Genomic DNA, 16,157 nt, shown 5'->3' on the forward strand with positions numbered 1-16,157 from the left:
ATGCTATAAGAAAATTAAAAACAGACATGTATATATATATATATATATATATATATTAGCATATTAGGAGAGAAGATTTACACATTTTCAATTGTGAATCAGAGTGAAATTACATTATTATAATCCTACTTTTTACTGCTAGGCTGTTGTAGCAGGGAGACCCTCAAGGGCATCTACAATATCACCACAACTCTCATAGAGCTGCCTGTGAAGGACGACAAGAAGGAAGTAGGCTGAGACCCAAGTTCTGGGTCAGGGGACTAATGCTGTTGTCACCAAGAAGGGTATAAAAAAGCTATCACTGCAGTGCCTAAAGGGACATTTGAAATCTTTGTCCTAGTCAAGGCTGGCACTGGTGTCCATGGGCCCACCCAGGTGGATAATGAGGAATCTCTGGTCATAGACGCTTTCAGTGACAAGTGGGTAGAAGGTCTTGGATCTAAGAGGGTCCATCCTGGAAGAAGCAGGACTATGACTATGGTAAGTGCCCACAGAAGAGTCCAATAACCTGGAGTAGGTGAAGGTTATGAAAGTTGTCAAGCACTCTTGTTCAGTTATTCATTTAATAAATATTTATTAAACTCCTGCTATGTGACAGGCTTGTGCTATGTGTTAGGAATACAGTGATAAACTCTCAGTAAAAGACCCTTCCCTGATGGAGCTTATATTCCACCAGGTCCCAGCCTAGAGAGCTGTGGATTGATCCTAGTTAAGAACTACAGGAGAATCTAGGAATATGTCTGGTTGTAGAAACTGGTCAGGTATCCTGGATGGTATCCACACTTTCGCAGGCCCACAGAGAGATGCTGAGAACTTCATCCAAGAGAAAGGACTGAAGAAGAGGTGAAGATGGAGTCCTAGAACACCAACAGAATTGGTTTTCATTGACTTAGAGCAAGAATGAGGGTTGGAAGCAAGCTATCCATGGCTTAACAGGGTTGGGGTCAGCCAGTGTCCACCCAGAGTCCCTGAATATTATTAATGCAGCTCATCTAACACAACATGTAGCCAGCAGCCTAAGAAAAGAATCACAGACACTCCAACCCCTCTTGCTCTGGCTTCTTCTCTTACTCTCACTACCACTCCGTACTTTCCCCCACCAAATTCATCATGGGGATATCCCTCAGGCTTGATGGTTGAATAGTGCTTCTTCTGTTTTGGCCCCTGGCTGGTTGGATTTAGCTTGTACTCATTCTCAGACTCTTCAGGCTTTTCACCACTTGGGAAAAAATTCCTACCCTGAATATTCTTGGCTCCAGGCCTTCATACCCACCCACCTGGCCTGCATTCTTGGTCCAACACACAGCAACAACCTTTAAGAGAGGGCTGATCATTTTGTCATGAACCCACTGCTCCAAGGGCAAGCCTGTTGCTATGGCAACATGGATGATCTAGCAGGCTCACGGCTGTCACTCTGCTTTGGGACTAAGGACTTAGGGAGGGGAACACTAGCCTCCTTGGGGAGACAACAGCCCTTGTGGGCCAATTACCAGAAAAGAGAGCAAAATGCTTCCCTCACCCTGCCCTAGCAGGCCCTGTGGCCTTCGGTTCCTGCCCGCCTCCTTCAGGTTGCTTCTATTTCTGACCCCAGAGAGATTTAAAGGGAATCCAGATAAATTGCCAGGTTTCATTATTCAGCTTTAAACCTGCACATGGATTCTCTAGAGAGTTGAAAGGGATGACATTTCTCCTTTTTTTCCTAACCAAGGATGTGGAAAGATGATGGTTCCACTGGTGCAACCTGGTAATCCCTCTGGGAAGATAACAAGGTTTCTGACCTCAAAGAGACTTGGAGACCAAATCTTCCATGGATCTCACTTCTGTTCATGCTGGTCTAGGTTCAAAGTGTAGCCTCTACCCCTATGCCCACATAGTCAACTGATCCACTTCCATGCTATCATCCTCATGAAGCTTTGCACATCTTTCTGCCCCAGGCTTCCATCCCTTATCTCCTTTTCATTCTCTTCCACTCTGGCCTCTTGAATCCTTTCCCCATAGCTAGCAAATTGCCATACCTATACAGTTTCTTTTCTAACACTCTCACCTCCTTCCTCCTACCTTGGGAAAGCTGGCCTCTTCCCTTGGAGCACTGCTTTTCCTGCACCCCTCTTACCTTTGTATTTCAGTTCAACCAGGTGGGTTAATATCTATGGGGAATATATTACATTATGAATAACAGAAAAGTCACTAACACTGGTTTCATTAAGTAGGGCTCATTCTTCACATAACCAGATACCTGGTTGTAGATGGCTGTTGGTATTGGTTCAGTGGCCACTTGAAATCAGGGCTCATCTCTGGGGTTGTCTTGCCTTTTCCTCATACCATATTTCTAACTTCTTGGTCACAATATGGCCATTGTAGTCTAGACTTCATGTCTAAATTCCAGGCGAGAAGAGAAAAGGAGCTAAAGGGTGTTGCCTGCATCAGGAAAGAAAAACATTCTCAGAATCCCTAGAGAAGTTAAGCTTATGTCTCATTGGCTAGAAGTGTGCCACATGGCCATCCCTAGATGTAAGGTAATCTAGGAAGGTAGGTATATTTAGCTGGCATATTGTACCCCAGAACAAATTCAAGATTTCGTTACTAAGGAAGAAAAGGGATAAAGATAAAGATATCGGGCAGAGAACAAGCAGTGTCTGCCACAGTGTCTGCTTCACTCCCCCACATTATATTTCACTGTCTTGTTAAAAACCATTCTCCTTTGATCTTATGCCATTCAGCTATTCTGCCCTACCTCCCCCCATCCACTGTTGGTGCTGTCATCTAATGGGAGGTCCTCGCGTTCATTATGTACCTTGGCAATGGGCAAAAAGCCCACCATTCTGCAGGGCAAGCCAATTGCCTGCCTCCTACACACAAGCCTTGATCCGTCTTGATGACAACTTGGTTCTCAGCTCTTCTTCCTCTCTGCTCTCATCCTTACTCAGCCAGTCTCTACTCTCATCTTCTGTTTCAGTCTAGCTGTCACAGCCTCTATAGCCTCCATTTACTACTGCTCAGAAAGGACTCCCTTTGTCTCTTCATACTCAAGATGCCCCAACTTGAACTTAATGTCTATTTTGCTCATCACCACACTCCCAGCTGGCCCCTGCTTCCTGTTAGCAAAACTGGACCAGGTGGCTGAGGTTCCAGGGGTCAGGAGACCCTAACTTCTCCAGGCTCCTTTGCTGATCTGACACATTTCTCCATCTTGGTTTGCAACATCCTCTCGGAGACAATTTTTATATTCACTCTGCAGTTCCGCATACCACAACTGTAGCCAAGAGGTGTTTTCCTTTCTCTCCTGTTTGTTAACAGCCCTGGGAAGAGGCATAGTGGTGAGACTGTTGGGCAATGTTTTAACAATACTAATAAAAAATACTATTATATAAAGGATCCATGTAATTGATTTGTGCACTACTATTCCCCAAATGCTACTGAGAGCAAAGTGTTGGCAGCGTTTATTTTTTATTGCTTAGAATTTAAACTTTAGATTTAGCAAACAGTAGGTACCAAACAGTCTTAGATATAACCAGTAGAGAGGGGAAAAAAGAATTTATTCTTATATAAAATTTGACCCTGTTACATTTAGTTCATCATTTTAATCCATCAAGATATTTTGTTTACTATACAGATTCTGCCATCTAATATATTTTCCACGCTTTCTTGCTCTGTGTGACTGCAGCAGATAGATAAGAAAGTATAAGAGGATGTCCCTAGAACTTGGAGAAAAATATTTCTCTGAGAACCGAAATATCTCATAATGAATAGTTATCAGATTATAATTTTCATCAGATGTAACCCATCCTAACAGGTTAGTTACAATCTGAAACTAACTGATGATAAAGACTGGATCCTTAACTGGTTAACAATAAAAAAGTAGTAACATAATCAATTATTGTATAACTGAAAAGTAATCTCTCTCTCTCTCCTTTCCCAACAGGAAAGTCTGAAGCCAGGCCTGCTTAGCAGAGGTCTCCGTATAGTAGGGATCTCACTCTTTCAAGATGTAGGATCTCAACTGGTTAGCCAGCCCTCTGAGTGAAGCTGGTCAGTTGGGGCTGTGACAACACAGCACACTCAAAGGGGCAGACCCTTCTCAGCTCCAACAGATTGGTGTCATTGGAAAAGGTGGACCCAGTGTAGGCAGACTTTCCTAGAGAGTCCAGAAGTGACTGTGCAAGCCCAAAGCAATCCACACAAATATTTGTGGACCACCAAGAACCTCTGGTATGAAGTAAATAATAAAGGCATTGAACAATAATAACCTGTCTATAAATCCACCAATGGGACCGATGGGCCACAGTGTGACATCTATCCTATTCATGTCATAAGGGAGATGAATTCTACTGTAGGACAGTCTGTGTGACTGCTCGTAGGAGATTATCCAATTCCCTTTGCTCTAATTTCATGGTCACCAAATTTCTGCTTGCTAACTTTGTTTTACAACAAACTGTAGAAAGGAGATGATCTGAATAAGAGGATATATGTTTTTCAGTCTCTGGAAAGGGGTATTTCTTTGTATTGAGAAGCCAGAACTCTTGAGTGTGTTGAGCCTTGTAGAGATTGAACCACTCTGGGTCAGCTGACAAAATAAGATTCTGGTGCTGAAAAGCTGAGTATGTGACCATGATATTAACAGTGACCTAAGTTTGTGTGGCCCCCTTCGTTCTCCAGAAACCAACCAGTCAGCCTTCATTTTGTAAATGTAGCAGACACCATTTTGCTAGTGAATGAGGTTAAATCTTTAGCCTTGTCATTGGTTCAGCTTTGTAATTTAAAACTCTCTTATTTTACCCTCTGATTTTAAATCCCCAGATTTTCCTTTCTGTGTCCTTTGCCTCCTGAAGTTTCCATCTGTCTAGCAACTAAGCACTGTTTGGGTATCTACTGTCTTCCCCAAGTTGCCTTTACTTTTCTTCTTTACCTTTCTCTTGTTTTATTTATTTCTTTCTTTTTTTGAAATGGAGTCTTGCTCTGTCACCCAGGCGGGAATGCAGTGGCGCAATCTCGGCTCATTGCAACCTCCACCTCCCGGGTTCAAGCAGTTCTCCTGCCTCAGCCTAATGAGTAGCTGGAATTACAGGTGTGCACCACCATACCTGACTAAGTTTTGTATTTTTAGTAGAGACGGGGTTTCACCATGTTGGCCAAGCTGGACTTGAACTCCTAACCTCAGGTGATCCGCCCTCCTTGGCCTCCCAAAGTGCTGGGATTACAGGCATGAGCCGCCACACACAGCCTCTCTTGTTTTACTTCTGTCATTACTTTTTGTTCTTTTAATTTGGAAACCCACCTGCTTCCTCAGTGTCATTATTAAAAACCCACATGTTACAGGTTCATTAGGACTGAAACATTCCTTCAGAGCTGAGCTGACCAACATGTTAGCCACTAGCCACATGTGACTATTGCATACATGAAATGTAAAATATGGCTGGTCTGAAATGATGGTATAGGTATGAAATTCACACAAGATTTAGAATACTGAAGATAAAAAAGAATGTAAAGTATCTCATTAATACTTTTTTTGGTATTGATCACCTATTGAAATGGTAATATTTGGTTATACTGGCTTAAGCAAATGTACATTAAAATTAATTTCATCTATTTCTTTTTACTTCTTTAATACCAGAAAATGTAAAAGTACCTATCTGGCAAGCAATATAAAACTATTGGTCAGTGCTGCTTGAGAGTCTTAATGTCTGTATTTTTTATATCTCTGTAAGCATAAATGCTGTATTAAAAACCCCATTTGAATAAACACCCCCAAATTACTCTTCCATTTCTCTTTTCTCTCTTCTGACCCACCTTCCCAAGTCATTGTCATCTTTCCTTTTTTGGGGAGTTTAAAATAAAGGGGAAATTTTTCTGTTTTGATTTAGAAGTAGGCATGAGACAAATACATTGAAATATAATGGGGATGTAAGAAAAATGGAAAGTAAGCAAACTGCCTATAGACAATCTGTTAACAAAACACAGTATATACACCTGGACACGCAACAATCCCATGAGGAAAGCTAGCAACTTTAATTACTTTACCTACAGGCACTACACTGAGAATTGTTTCTTTCCACTTGAGTGGAATTGTGCTGCTATGCCAGAGTGAGCTGTCAGGAGTTTTGCTTCTCTTATACCAGAACTGTCTTCAAAGGCTCACCTTTATGTGTTATGTAAATGATAATTAATACATGTAACACATTGACAACAATAATAAGCATAAGTTTGGGAGTCAGAGAGATTCTAGGTTTGATTCTGGCTTTGCTAGTCGCTAACTCAATGGCCTGGGAACAGCAACTTCACCTCTGGAGTCCTACCTACTAATCTGTAAAATAGGAATAGGAATAGTAGGACCACTCCCTTCCCTTCCCTTCCCTTCCCTTCCCTTCCCTTCCCTTCCCTTCCCTTCCCTCCCCCTTCCTCCTCCCCCTCCCACTTCCCCTGCCTTTTCCTTCCCTTCCCTTCTCTTTTCTCTTTTCTTTTTTCTTTTTTTGAGACAGAGTCTCTGTTACCCAGGCTGGAGTGCAGTGGGGTGACCGCTGCTCACTGCAACCTTCACCTCCCAGATTCAAGCGATTCTCCTGCCTCAGCCTCCCAAGCAGCTGGGACTACAGGCATGCACCACCACGCCCAGCTAATTTTTTGTTTGCTATGTTGGCCAGGCTGGTCTTGAACTCCTGGCCTCAAGTGATCCACCCACCTGGGCCCTCCCAAAGTGCTGGGATTACATGTGTGAGCCACCATGCCCAGCCAGGACCACAGTTTCTGATGGGTAAACATCCTGCCTCTGCTCCTAGCCATTCTTCACTCTCATTTAAAAAATCTGCTCTGCTGCCAGGTGCGGTGGCTCATGCCTGTAATCCCAGCACTTTGGGAGGCCAAGGTGGGTGGATCGCTTGAGGCCAGGAGTTTGAGACTAGCCTGGCCAACATGGCAAAACTCCATCTCTACTAAAAATACAAAAATTAGCCAGGTGTGGGGGCATGCACCTGTGATCCCAGCTACTCAGGAGGCTGAGGCAGGAGAATCGCCTGAATCCGGGAGGTGGAGATTGCAGTGAGCGGAGATGGCGCCACTGCACTCCAGCCTGGGTGACAGAGCAAAACTCTGTCTCAAACAAAACAAAACAAACAAACAAAACAAAACAAAACAAAAAACAACTTCTCTGCAAATGATTGTGTCTCTGCCTTTCACCAAAGAAATTTTATTCCTCACTTCAAACTTTTTGAGAGGGTCACTGACCTGAGCATTTGACATTCATCCTCTGCAGTTTGGATGAACCTGAGGAACTGGTCTCCGATTTAGACTATTGAACTTTCAAGGTGGAGAATTGTGGCTTGCAGAGTGTGTTCATGGTGGGCAAGGACAGAAGGCTGGTTAGAAAATGCCTGCACTAGCGTATGTACAGGCAAAGGACATTTGTGTATTTCTGGCAGACCAAATGTAGGGAGAGAAAGCCAGCCATGAGCTATATTGAAGGGATTTGCCCAAAAGCACAAATGGATACCAACTGTGAGGGACTCCTTGCAGAATGCTGAAAATCAGGGCTTTCAGAGGGAACATAAGCAGTTAGGGAATCTTTGAGAAACCCTTGAATGTGACCCAAGAAAAAGGGTCAACTTTTAAATACCTGGTAACCCTCAAAAGCAGCAGTGAAGACTCAGCTTTATACTTGGAGGATATAGCACCATATGCTTAAAATGGTTTGTAATTCATTCACCTTTCTCCAGCCACATTTCAACCCCATTTCCCTGGATAGCTATACAAAACTTCCTTAGGAACCTGAACTCATCCCTTCTTGCTAGGCTGAGGTTCAAGGCTGGGACCTATTTGGGGAGCCTCTGGTCTTCTCTAATTTCTGTTCCATGCAAATTGTTCCTGGTCCCAGGGAATCATTAGCTAGGTAAAGATAAAATACCCCTTAGGAACAGTATCAACTAGAACCCACATTATTCAACGAGAATGTTTGCCTGCTATATTAACCAGCACCACGTGGGAAATTCAAGCACTGTATAGAACACAGTGGGTTACAGGTTAAGCCCATCATGATGAGCTGATCTTAGTCTGCTTAAAGACTAATTAATTCTGGAATGGAAGAAGGGGACCAGGAGGAAAAGGTGAGAATGAGGCAACAAGACTATTCTGTGTGACACATTCAAATGCATGCCAATAAATAAGTGTTAACATAATAAAAATTAAGTGCTAAGGGCACTAAAAAGCCAAAAGATCACCTTTTGCCAGGGAAATTTGAAGGGGCTTTGTATAGGAGCCCATACTCTAAGGACTGTAGAGGTGAGTATTTGAAGATGAAGAGCCTGGGAATTCCATATTAGGAAAGGAAGCTAACTGGGGCAAGAGGTTAAGGAGAAAAAGCTGGATTGCTAGGTAGGGGGTAGATTACAAAGATTTCCCAGGGTAAGGAGCCAAATGCCCATGGGAAATCCATGCAGTAAAATAATGATTCCTAGGGGAAGCTTCTAAGCATATTAAAGTTTTCACTCTTTATTTATTTTGTGTTGAGAGGGTCAAGGAATTCATGCCAGACTGTTTCAGGAGAGGGAGTTAAGAAGGGACAACAACAGGGAGAGGGCTATTATTTTCCCTTCTTCCCAAACCCCAGGGGCACACTACTGACACATTTTGATTTTAAGATAAAATTCTTATGGGCAGATAAGATTTTAAGTGCTTCAAAGTGTTTCAGTTGGAGGCGCTTGCTTAGGCATCCCAAGGGAAGAACTGAGATTACATTTCTCCCCCAAACTAGGGGTGTTTGATTCAGTAGCAGCGCAGGGTGTTATTCCCAAAGTACCACTAATGATGCAATCATCAGTCCATCCACACATCGCCTACCTATCATCCATTCCATAAGCCAACATTTTTGAATGCTCACCATGTGTCAGGTCCCATACAGTGTTTCTGAGTTGCAACAATGAGTAAAACTGTCCTTACTAGTGTATGTCAGTGAGTTGGGAATGGGGGAGAAAGATGAAACAAAAATAGTAACTTTAATTTTTATAGCTGAGAGATGAATATTTGAGGGCTCCTTATATGATTTCTTCAGCTTTTTGTATGTTTAATAATTTCCCTAATAAAGTTAGATAATAAAAAAAAACCCTTTCGGCCGGGGGCGGTGGCTCACGCCTGTAATCCCAGCACTTTGGGAGGCCGAGGTGGGCGGATCACGAGGTCAGGAGATCGAGACCATCCTAGCTAACACTGTGAAACCCCGTCTCTACTAAAAAAAAGAAATACAAAAAAATTAGCCGGGCGTGGTGGCGGGCGCCTGTAGTCCCAGCTACGCGGGAGGCTGAGGCAGGAGAATGGCGTGAACCCAGGAGGCGGAGCTTGCAGTGAGCCGAGATCTCGCCACCGCACTCCAGCCTGGGCGACAGAGCGAGGCTCTGTCTCAAAAAACAACCAACCAACCAACCAAAGAAAACAACAACAACAAAAAAAACTGTCCTTTCTTTCAAACAAGGGAGCTAGATTTGATAGATGCCTGTATCACAAGGGCAAGTCCAGCCATGAAATTAATCCCAGGATATTAGTGGAAGAGAAGACCCTGGGGCAAGATGGGGAAGGTGGTCAGGAAATGCCCTCCAGTGAAGTTAGGTAAATGCTCTCTAGAAGTAATTGTTCAGATTAAGGAAGCCAAAAGCTAAACACCTGACTCAGCCTCAAACTGGGTTTGGAGGTGCTCACAGGTCAGGCTCAGGAGTGAGGAACTAGCCTCTACCACATTACCTTCACTTTATTTATCTCCTTCTTCCCCCTTTGCTTAAATGTCAACGAACATCAAAGTTGATGTTCAGATTCAACCAGCATTTCCAGAGCACCTACTATGTATCAAAGGCTTCCGGTTAGAATCTGCCTTTACCACCTTACAGAGAGGGAAGGCCGAGAATGCCTCAAGCCGTGGAGAACGTGAGTCCATTAGGCAAGGACAGGTTAGGAACCCAGTCCCTCCAAGTCCAAGTCAGGGAAAACAGGTCAGAAACTTAGAATCAGTTGTGGGTTCAAATTCCGACTAGTTTCGTGGCTTTCGGCAAGTGAGTGGTCCTCTCTGAGCTGGCTCAATTTCTCCATCCATAAAAAGGGTACAGTAAGACCGTGGAAGCTTGTAAGGACCAGAGATTCTGACTATCAAGATCCTGGCACGTAGCAAATGCTCCATAAATGGCAGCCATCATTCTTGGCCAAGTGCGGGCGCATTCTCCCGGGCACGCCTCCCGCGGGGTCCCTCAGGACAGGCCGAGCCCGCCTCCGCGGCTCCGGTCTCGCAGAGCTCGCGCCAGGTGGCCCAGCATCTTGGTGCCCGCGCCCCGAAGCGAGGAGCGAGGGCGGGTTGGATGACCAAGGTCTGCCCTGGAGGATCACCCTCCCCGCCCCTTCCACGCTCCCGGCGCAGGTGAGGTTTTCGGCCCAGGCCACGGGGACCGCGACCTCTGGGGAGGTCGAGGCGGAGGGTGCAGCGGGGGGCTTGGAGCAGGGCTCCAGAGGGCGCTCCCTCCCTCGCCCAGGTTCACTCCAGGGGCAGCCTCGGCGCCGGGGCCCGCGGGCTGCGCGTTCTGCGGCTGCGAAAACCCGGAGAGGCGGATTGGAGCGCGCTCACCGCGCTCTCAGCCAACTCCTCCGCGGTCCGGCCGCCGAGCTGGGCATGCTCAGTGCGGACGCCGCGCCGCCGTCCGCCAACTCGGAAGCTCGCGCTCCCGGGCCGTGGGGGCGAGAACGCCGGCGGCGAGCCGGCGTCGCTCGCCGCCCCCAGACAGTGGCAAACTTCGCGGCGTTCCCGGAGCTCGTCCGGGCGAGGCAGATACCGCACAAATAAAATCAAATCCAATTCCCCCATCCCAACCCGAATGATGGAGGCTGCGGCGGCCGGAGTGACCCCGCCGCCGCCAGCCCCAGCCCGCTAGCCGCGGACCAACAGGTAAAGTGTTGGGGGTTGGGGGCGGAAGGGAAGAGGAGCTGGGGCCGGGGGGAGGCGGCGGGCTGGAGGAGCCCGAGACGCCTGCGGGCTGGCTGCCCCCGTCGGCGCTCACAGCCATCGCTCCTCACCCCCTTCCCCAGCCCCTGGAGGGACTGTAAAGGGTTAAGTCGGCCCCACGCCACCGTGAGCACGGCCCCCTCCAGCCGCCGCGACCGCCAGCAGCGCGCCTCGGCGCCTGCCCGGAGCCGCCGAGGGGACCGTAGCTGCGGATGCGCCACTGGAACCTGGCGGGCGTCTAGGAGGCACCGGCCGCTTCCCACCGGCCGCATCCCTGCGTCTCGCGCCCCCTCCAGACCTGCCTCTGCCTGCACTGGCCCGGTCCGCGTCCAGGTGGCGGGGTCTGCGGGGCGCGTGGCGGCGGGGGAAGGGTCCCTGCCGGGGAAGAGAGGCGGGGGCGGTCCGCTCCACAGCTTCTTCCCGGGAGGGGTGGGCCACCCTCGCCTTGGGCGAGCACTTCAGCCACCAGCCTAGGCGCCAAGAAAAGTTTTTTTTTTTTTTCCAGTGCCCCACCCCCACCCCCATCCTGCGCCCAGCTGGGGTGGGTTTGGGTCCATTGGTGAAAAAAGTCACACGTTCCCATCAGCTGCTCCTCCCCCTGGAGACAAGGTAGGGGGGAGCAGAGGAGGCAAGCGCCGCGGAGGACCCTGGCCGACCTCTAGCCCCTCCGCCGCCGCCACCGGAGCGGTGCGTCCCGGGGCTCGAGCGCAGCCGAGTACCCGCCGAAGGCTGTCCCCATCAGTGCGTGTCTGCTGCCGGGCAGCGGCAGCATCCAACCTGCTTTATTCCTCCTGCCTGCAGCGCCACAGCGAGCGAGCGAGCGAGGAGGGGGAGAGAGGGAGTCTGTCTGCAAAGTGCTGCTCCCTGGTGCTCAGAGGCGGCTGCTCCAGCTCCAACTCTCATTCATTTCGCCGGTTAACATGAGAGATCATGGCCGCCTTCGGGCTTCTCAGCTATGAGCAGAGACCGCTGAAGCGCCCCCGGCTCGGGCCGCCCGACGTCTACCCACAGGACCCCAAGCAGAAGGAGGTAAGGGCGCCGGCGGCCTCCCCGGCAACCGGGGCCGCGCTCTGCAGCACTGACCCGGGGCCAAGTTGGCCCAGCGGGCATCGCCGGCGCTGCGGGGGAAGAGGTCGGGGAGGGGGATTAGAGGCGGGGGCCAGGCTGGGGGTGCTGGGCGACCCCCCGGCGGCGGAGACCGAGAGGCTGTCAGTCCCCGCGCTCCACTGGGGCGCTCGCTTTCCCTGTGCCGGTCGCTTTCCCGTTGCCGGGCCTTGCACGGCGCCGCCGGGCGCTTCTCGGGCTTCTTCCCTGCCGAAACCTTGCTCGCTCTCACCCGTTTCTGCCTGCTTTATTTTTCTTCTTGCCGCTTCGGTAAATCGTCGTAAACTTTTTGAAAAATGTTGGAATGCAGTGCATCCTACACTGAGGTCTTGCGTTTTGCGTTTGCTGGCCAGGGACGAAGGTGGGGGGGAAGCTTTTCAAATTTTCCAGTTTGGAATGGAAGTCGTTTTTTATCGAAGTGATAAATACTTAGCTCTCTGAATATACCTCTGTAACCCTTCTGCCCTTTAAAAATTAAAATTAAGGAGAAACACTGATTTTCGTCTCTAGAGGCAATGGGCTTAATTGCTAGAGGCTGTTTTGTATACGTAAAAGCAGGCGAGTTACCTTGGGAGGGAATAGTTCCCAGGATTGCTTATTTCTTTGAATGAGATTAATTGGAGACACCTTGACTCTTGCACCAGCTACATTAGCTTCAATGGCTAGGGTAACCATGGCATTTTGTAGCTGTGTATCTGTTTGTCAGGAGTTAACAAGTAATTATGTAACAAGTCTCTAGTTATAATGATCACCTTTGGCTACACCATTTGCCCAGGGACTTGCCTTTTTTTTTTTTTTTTTGATCACCTGCTACCCAGCAGTGCTTTCTGAGTTTGCCAGCTGCAGTCCACCCATCTTCTGTTCAGCTAAAAACGAACTGACCACATTTCAAAACTTACCTTTCTGAGAATCTAAAAACCCTCCATTAAAAGTTTGTGGGCCCACTGATAGCACAGAAAGGGCCTTCTAAACCAGGCAAGGAGGGGTCCTTAAGACTTTCCTTTTGATAAATGTATCTTTCATTAGGAGAGTAAGTGCTTGTTCTGGCTAAACTGTCTTGCTTATAAAGTGTCTGAGAAGTAAGGAACAGCAACTCCTTTTAGAGGTTTAGCACACTAAATATGCTCTAGCATCAGTGGAGTCACGCAGATGAAAGCTGGGAAGGTTTTACAGGTGGTTTCCAGCACCAGCTTTACAGGATGGTAGAGGTTTGAGAAGATTTCCCAGATTTTTTTTCCTACCCGTTACCCCACCCTGCTACCCCAACTTAGAATGAAGTTAATGGTTAAGGACTGGAAATAATAGAGAAGCTGAGGATCAAGTGTACAGTTAATAGCTTAAAAATTATTGGGAGGAAATTCTTAAAGTTTTGATAGGGACAGGGATATTTTGTTGGTTGAACTTTATTATCTTGTAATTAATGTCTTACTCTGTCTTTCCAGAGGGCAGCATAATTGATGGCATGATGGCTTGGGGTGCTGTGTGGGCTTATTTAGCATTTGTTCTTCAGGCCAATGCTCATTTCACGATTGGGGCCTCTGATTCTGGAAAGAGTAATTTTGGATTTCAGGGTCTCACAACATTTTATGGAGTTCTAAAACTGGAAGCGACCTTAGGGACTACTTTCTATAACTTCCTTTTGACTAAGTGAAACAGGCCTGGGAAAGCTTGACTCGTTTAACCAAGGTGTATAGGTGAATAAGCAGAGGAGTTGTACCACCAAACCAGTATTTATGTCAAAACTAATACTGCTTTGAGGATGATTTATGCTAAATTATCTTCTGATGTTATCCCCTTTCCCCCAAGGCAGCCAGTGTTTTAACTCTCCCAAGCAGACAGAGTTATGTGTGGCTGTAGCCAAATTTGGGTACAATATGGAACAGGTGCTTGGCTGTTCTTGGGTGGTTGGTGAGTAGAGTTTCCTAAGCTTTAGTTATTTATGTCCTACCTCCCTCAAGATTTCTACCCTACCCCTGTACCACCTGTACTTTTATTCTGAAGTTTTCTTTAAACTAATTTTTTAAGAAACTTTGTGTTTCCTGGGCAGTACTACACGTGGAGTCATGGATTTATTGAAATATATGTATATATAAAATGTATATCAAATCATGTTTACATACTATTTTTAATCTATTTGATATTACATGCACACACGTATATGATTATACATAATAAAATGAGACCATTACTATTAACACTTTAAAAGTTCATCTGTGTATCGAAAACAACGGTTGTGTTCCATTAGAGATATGTGTGGTGGAAAATGCTGATTTAATGGAGGAAGTGTGGGCTTCCAAGTTGGGCCAACCTGGATTTAGCTTTTTTTTTTTTTTGGCAATTGTGTGGCCTTGGGCAAGTTGCATAGCCTCTCATTTGTAAATTAGTTTGATTGTGCACTTCAGAAAAAATTTCAAACCAACATTTGTGTGAGAAAAGCCCTCCTCCTGGTAGAAGTTATTCTTGTCACCATAAATGTAATTTTTATTGTTGTTGTTAACCAGTGGTAATATATTTCAGAAAAGGGCTCCCAGAAGATAGGGTGGAACCCGTGAACGAAGACCCATGTGGAGAAGTATGGGGGTGGGGCGGGGGGCAGAATATGGAAGCTTTAACCTGCCTGATGGATTGGTTATATTTTTTTGAGAGCTTGCTGTGCATCAGCATCCTGTAGGACTTCATTATATATTGTGTTATAATACTTTGCTTCCCACAGACTGTGCTCAAGCCTTTAAATCAGAAAACTGGCAGTCATCCTTGAGACCTCCTCCTTGCTTATACCCCATTCATCCATCAGCGTCTCTACATCCATGCGCACATCCTGTTCAGTTCCAAAATATACTTCCAATCCACCAGATGCTCTCCAGTTTCACCAGTATGCTTGGTCTCCCTTCTGGCTTCAGGGTGACTTCTCTGCCCCAGGGCTCCTGCATATTCTGTTCTGGTCTTTCTGCCTGGACACCTGTCTAGCCACCCCCTCACACTTAGCATTCCACTCAGCTCTTCTCACCTTAGCCTGTGGTTAGAAAGGTAGGCTCTGGTGCCAGTCTGCTTGGGTTGGGACCCTGGCTGTCCTGTTTATGTGCCCCTTATTCTCCCTATACTTCATTTTCCTTCCATATAGAGTGAGAGTGATAATACTACTTAACCCATAGGGCTGTTGGAAGATTACCTAGATAATATATGTAAAAAGCACTTAGAACAGAATCTGTCATAGATTCAGCCCCTATATGTTTGCTGTCATGAACTACTGTCATGCCTGCCCCTTCATCATTCAAGTCTCAGGCTTTTCTGATATATCATTTACAATTATATACTTATTTGCATCTTGCCATCTCCCCCTAATAGGTCAGTTTCATGAGGGCATGGATGAGGTCTGTTTTGGTATGGCAGAAGTACCTGGCACCTGCACAGTTAGTTCCTAGAAGGCTGAGGGCACAAATATTTATTGGAACATGAATAAACTTGGGATGAATAAATTAAAAAGGGAAATCCGGTGACTGAGGGCTGTTGGGGAAAGTCAAGGTTAAAGCTGAAAGTATCCTTTGCATCTATCTGCTTTGGAGCCTAGGTTAAGCCTGAAAGTAAAATTAAGCTCCAGAAGTAGGAAGGAAGAGGAGGTTTACTCTGGGACAAAAGAGACTGAAACAGGGCCAGGTGTGGTGGCTCATGCCTGTAATCCCAGCACTTTGGGAGGCCGAGGCGGGTGGATCACCTGAGGTCAGGAGTTCGAGACCAGCCTTAACAACATGGTGAAACCCCGTCTCTACTAAAAAATACAAAAATTAGCTGGGCATGGTGGTAGGCGCCTGTAATCCCAGCTACTTGGGAGGCTCAGGCAGGAGAATCGCTTGAACCCGGGAGGCGGAGGTTGCAGTGAGCCGAGATTGTGCCATTGCACTCCAGCCTGGGGGACAGAGCAAGACTGCATCTCAAAAACAAAACAAAACAACAACAACAAAAAACAACAGAAAAAGAGGCCGAAACATTTGAAGAGTAAATATGTGCAGAAAATCAAATTTGTTAGAAAAATGGGTTGGGGCAGTAATGAGATTTCCGGGAATCAGGAGCTGTAGAGCCCCACCAGCAGGGA

At 46.8% G+C, this 16,157-nt stretch overlaps 1 protein-coding gene and 1 long non-coding RNA gene across 17 annotated transcripts in view; both read left to right on the top strand.

Annotated features, from left to right (window-relative positions):
• Positions 1 to 5,758, top strand: part of LOC107970811 (uncharacterized) — a 28,325-nt gene extending 22,567 nt beyond the window's left edge. For 3 of the 4 annotated variants that reach the window (XR_010155353.1, XR_010155352.1, XR_010155354.1), the window contains exons 6-7: positions 341 to 480; positions 3,923 to 5,758. This is a non-coding gene — a long non-coding RNA (uncharacterized LOC107970811). The remainder of the gene's footprint in view (positions 1 to 340; positions 481 to 3,922) is intronic. The other variant, XR_008547144.1, reaches the window with a different exon arrangement.
• Positions 5,759 to 10,600: 4,842 nt separating this feature from the next.
• Positions 10,601 to 16,157, top strand: part of MED12L (mediator complex subunit 12L) — a 346,021-nt gene continuing 340,464 nt past the window's right edge. For 6 of the 13 annotated variants that reach the window (XM_016942162.4, XM_009446695.5, XM_054681169.2 and 3 more), the window contains exons 1-2: positions 10,629 to 10,906; positions 11,765 to 11,992. In XM_016942162.4, coding sequence (XP_016797651.3) covers positions 11,894 to 11,992 — 99 coding nt within the window. In that variant the 5' untranslated portion in view covers positions 10,629 to 10,906; positions 11,765 to 11,893. Of the gene's footprint in view, positions 10,907 to 11,764; positions 11,993 to 16,157 lie in introns of all 13 variants that reach the window. The other 7 variants (XM_009446694.5, XM_016942161.4, XM_016942163.4 and 4 more) reach the window with 3 other exon arrangements.

Source organism: Pan troglodytes, chromosome 2 (assembly GCF_028858775.2).
Source record: "Pan troglodytes isolate AG18354 chromosome 2, NHGRI_mPanTro3-v2.0_pri, whole genome shotgun sequence".
Classification (NCBI taxonomy): domain Eukaryota; kingdom Metazoa; phylum Chordata; class Mammalia; order Primates; family Hominidae; genus Pan; species Pan troglodytes.